The 2,681-nt window shown below is 41.7% G+C and overlaps 1 protein-coding gene across 1 annotated transcript; it reads right to left on the reverse strand.

Annotated features, from left to right (window-relative positions):
* Positions 1-432: 432 nt before the first annotated feature.
* Positions 433-1,484, reverse strand: LOC115644020 (olfactory receptor 14A16-like). The gene has a single exon (XM_030548099.1). It carries the CDS (start codon positions 1,387-1,389, stop codon positions 433-435), a length of 957 nt encoding a protein of 318 aa, XP_030403959.1. The 5' UTR covers positions 1,390-1,484.
* Between the last annotated feature and the right edge of the window lie 1,197 nt (positions 1,485-2,681).

A 2,681-nucleotide genomic window follows, 5' to 3' on the forward strand; every position in this document is an offset into this window, starting at 1 on the left:
TCTGCAAACCCACCTGGAACAAAGAAACAAATAAAAACAACAAACAACTAAACAAAAATAAACTAAAAATCCAACGAATAAAAATCCCCCAAAGAACAAATACATTGATACCTTAGTCTGAGTTACTATCCTGAAAAATAAGAAGAGCCAGAGAACCCAGTAGGGACTTTGCTGTGGCTACTGATTTTATGTGCAAGGTTATCACATTGAATGGTTATGACTGGAAGTGCATAGATAGATAGACAGATAGATTCTGATCTTAATTACATTGATGTAAACCTCTAGTAACTACTTTTTCGATATTTGTTTATCTGGATTTTTATTAGTGTAAATACCCAATTCTGCATTAACAGATTGTACAGTATTGTTTCATGAAGGCAATAATGTCATCAGCGGATTATATATATAAAGAAACACAGAATGTAACTGTGATCAGTGGAGAAATATAGACATTTTATTCTTGCTGAATATCCTCCAGCCTATCAGTTTACTGAGCGCACCTTTCATTTCCTTGTTTCTCATGCTGTATATGACCGGATTCATCATTGGGGGCATTATGGAATAGAGAACAGCCACCAAGAGATTCAGATCTGAGGTTGAGTTGGAGGTGGGTTTCAGAAAGGCAAAGGTGCCAGTGAATAGGAATAAGGAGACCACAATGAGGTGAGGGAGGCAGGTGGAGAAGGCTTTATGACGGCCCTGCTCAGAAGGGATTCTCAGCACCGTTTTGAAGATCTGAACATATGACACAGTTATAAAAGCAAAGCAGATTAAACCTAAAAGCACACCAAGAGAAATAGCAACAACTTCACCGATGTTTGAGTCAGAGCAGGCGAGGTGGAGGAGCTGGGGGATTTCACAGAAGAATTGATCCACCATATTGCCTCCACAGAAGGATATCACAAATGTGTTCCCAGTGTGCAATGCAGAGCACAGAATACCACTGATCCAGGCACTGGCTGCTATTTGGACACAAGCTCTCCTGTTCATCACCATCTCATAGTGAAGTGGCTGGCAGATGGCTATGTATCGGTCATATGCCATAATGGTCAGTATGGCCAAATTTGCTGAAGCAAAGAATACAAAAAAAAAGACTTGGACAACACATCCACAATAAGAAATCAATCTGGTGTTCATGAGGGAATTTGCCATGGATTTGGGGATGGTGACAGAGATGGAACTGAAGTCTAGGATGGACAGATTCATCAGGAAGAAGTACATGGGGGTGTGAAGATGGTGGTCCAGGGCTATGGCTGTGATGATGAGAAGGTTCCCCAGCAGGGATATCAAGTAAAGCACTAGAAATACAATAAAATGTAAAATCTGCAGTTCTCTAATGTCAGAGAATCCCAGGAGAAGGAATCCAGTCATGGTGGTTTGGTTGGACATTTTCTTCCTCAGTACGCTGTGTGATGGCTGTGCAGGGAATGAGAAGGACAATGGTCAGGATCAGAGTGACAGAGAGAATGGCCCTGTTTTTCCTTTCCCTAATATCTCATTATATGAATGTCAAAGGTGCACGGAACTCATCACTTACAATGACTAGGTGTTGTTAGTGCTCCTTACCTCTCACAATCAATCAGTCACATTATCACACTAGTGTAATCTCCTTTAAACTCAACAGAGCTTCATCACTTTACTCGACCTGAGGATTTGGCTTAAGGTGTACCTTGATAAGCTGCACTATGAATGATGGAACAAAGCACACTCCAAATCCAACAATTCTGGCAAATTCTCCACTGCGACCATCACCAAGCTCACAATTTAGGCATCAAACTAATAGACTAAAATGCCAACACAGCCTGATTCCCACTTTGTAGGGCAATATGACATAGACTCCTCCAGCACCGCAAGTAGTAGCTCATTTGTGATGTTTCTACCTGAAGCTCTGTGCCTAGACAGCCTGCTGCCTGCTTCCAAATTAATTTATGGCAACAACCCACACCTGTACTTCTTCCTGTGTGTAACCATGGGCTAGCAGCATCCTTCCATCATTCCTATGTTTTATCATTTACTCTGTGTTGTGCAGTGCAGGGACACTTGGGCTCTATTCTTGTCTCTGCCAGTGACCTGATGTGTGCCCTTAACCCAGTTTTTTCCCCTCTTTCTGCCTCTGTTTCCCCTCTCTCCCTTTCTCTGCCATCTCTACTAGGACTGTAAGGGCTTTCAGAGAGGGGCAGTGGAGCAGATTGTTAAAGGTATTGAGGCACCTAGTGGGATTTTCAAAAGCATCTAGGCCCCCAAAACCCCTTGAAATCAATGAGTTGTAAGCTCCTAGATGATTCTGAAAGTCCCACTATGCACCTAAATACCTTTGAAAACATGGCTCTGTGTCTTACGTTATGTAAGTTCTGCAAATCCATTTACATCCTTTATATTTAGCGGGCAGCAGTGTGGAGCTAAACCAAGAGATCAGAGTTATACTTCCAGTGAGCTCCCATATGTCCTTGAATGATGGCAGGATAGACAGGTTTTGCCTGCCTGGTTCAACTCTAAACTGGGGTTTTAAGAGACTCGTCTGTATGAAATATTCTGTGCGTTGCCAGCTTTACTAGTTATTTAATTGTTACCACTACGCAAGGATCCCTTTGAAAGAGAAATCACACAGCTGCAATAGAATAAATGGGTTTGAAATCAAGCTTTTATCAGGCAATATTAATGTTCTGACATTTATGTAAAAT

The sequence above is a fragment of the Gopherus evgoodei genome, unplaced genomic scaffold, assembly GCF_007399415.2.
Source record: "Gopherus evgoodei ecotype Sinaloan lineage unplaced genomic scaffold, rGopEvg1_v1.p scaffold_83_arrow_ctg1, whole genome shotgun sequence".
NCBI lineage: Eukaryota > Metazoa > Chordata > Testudines > Testudinidae > Gopherus > Gopherus evgoodei.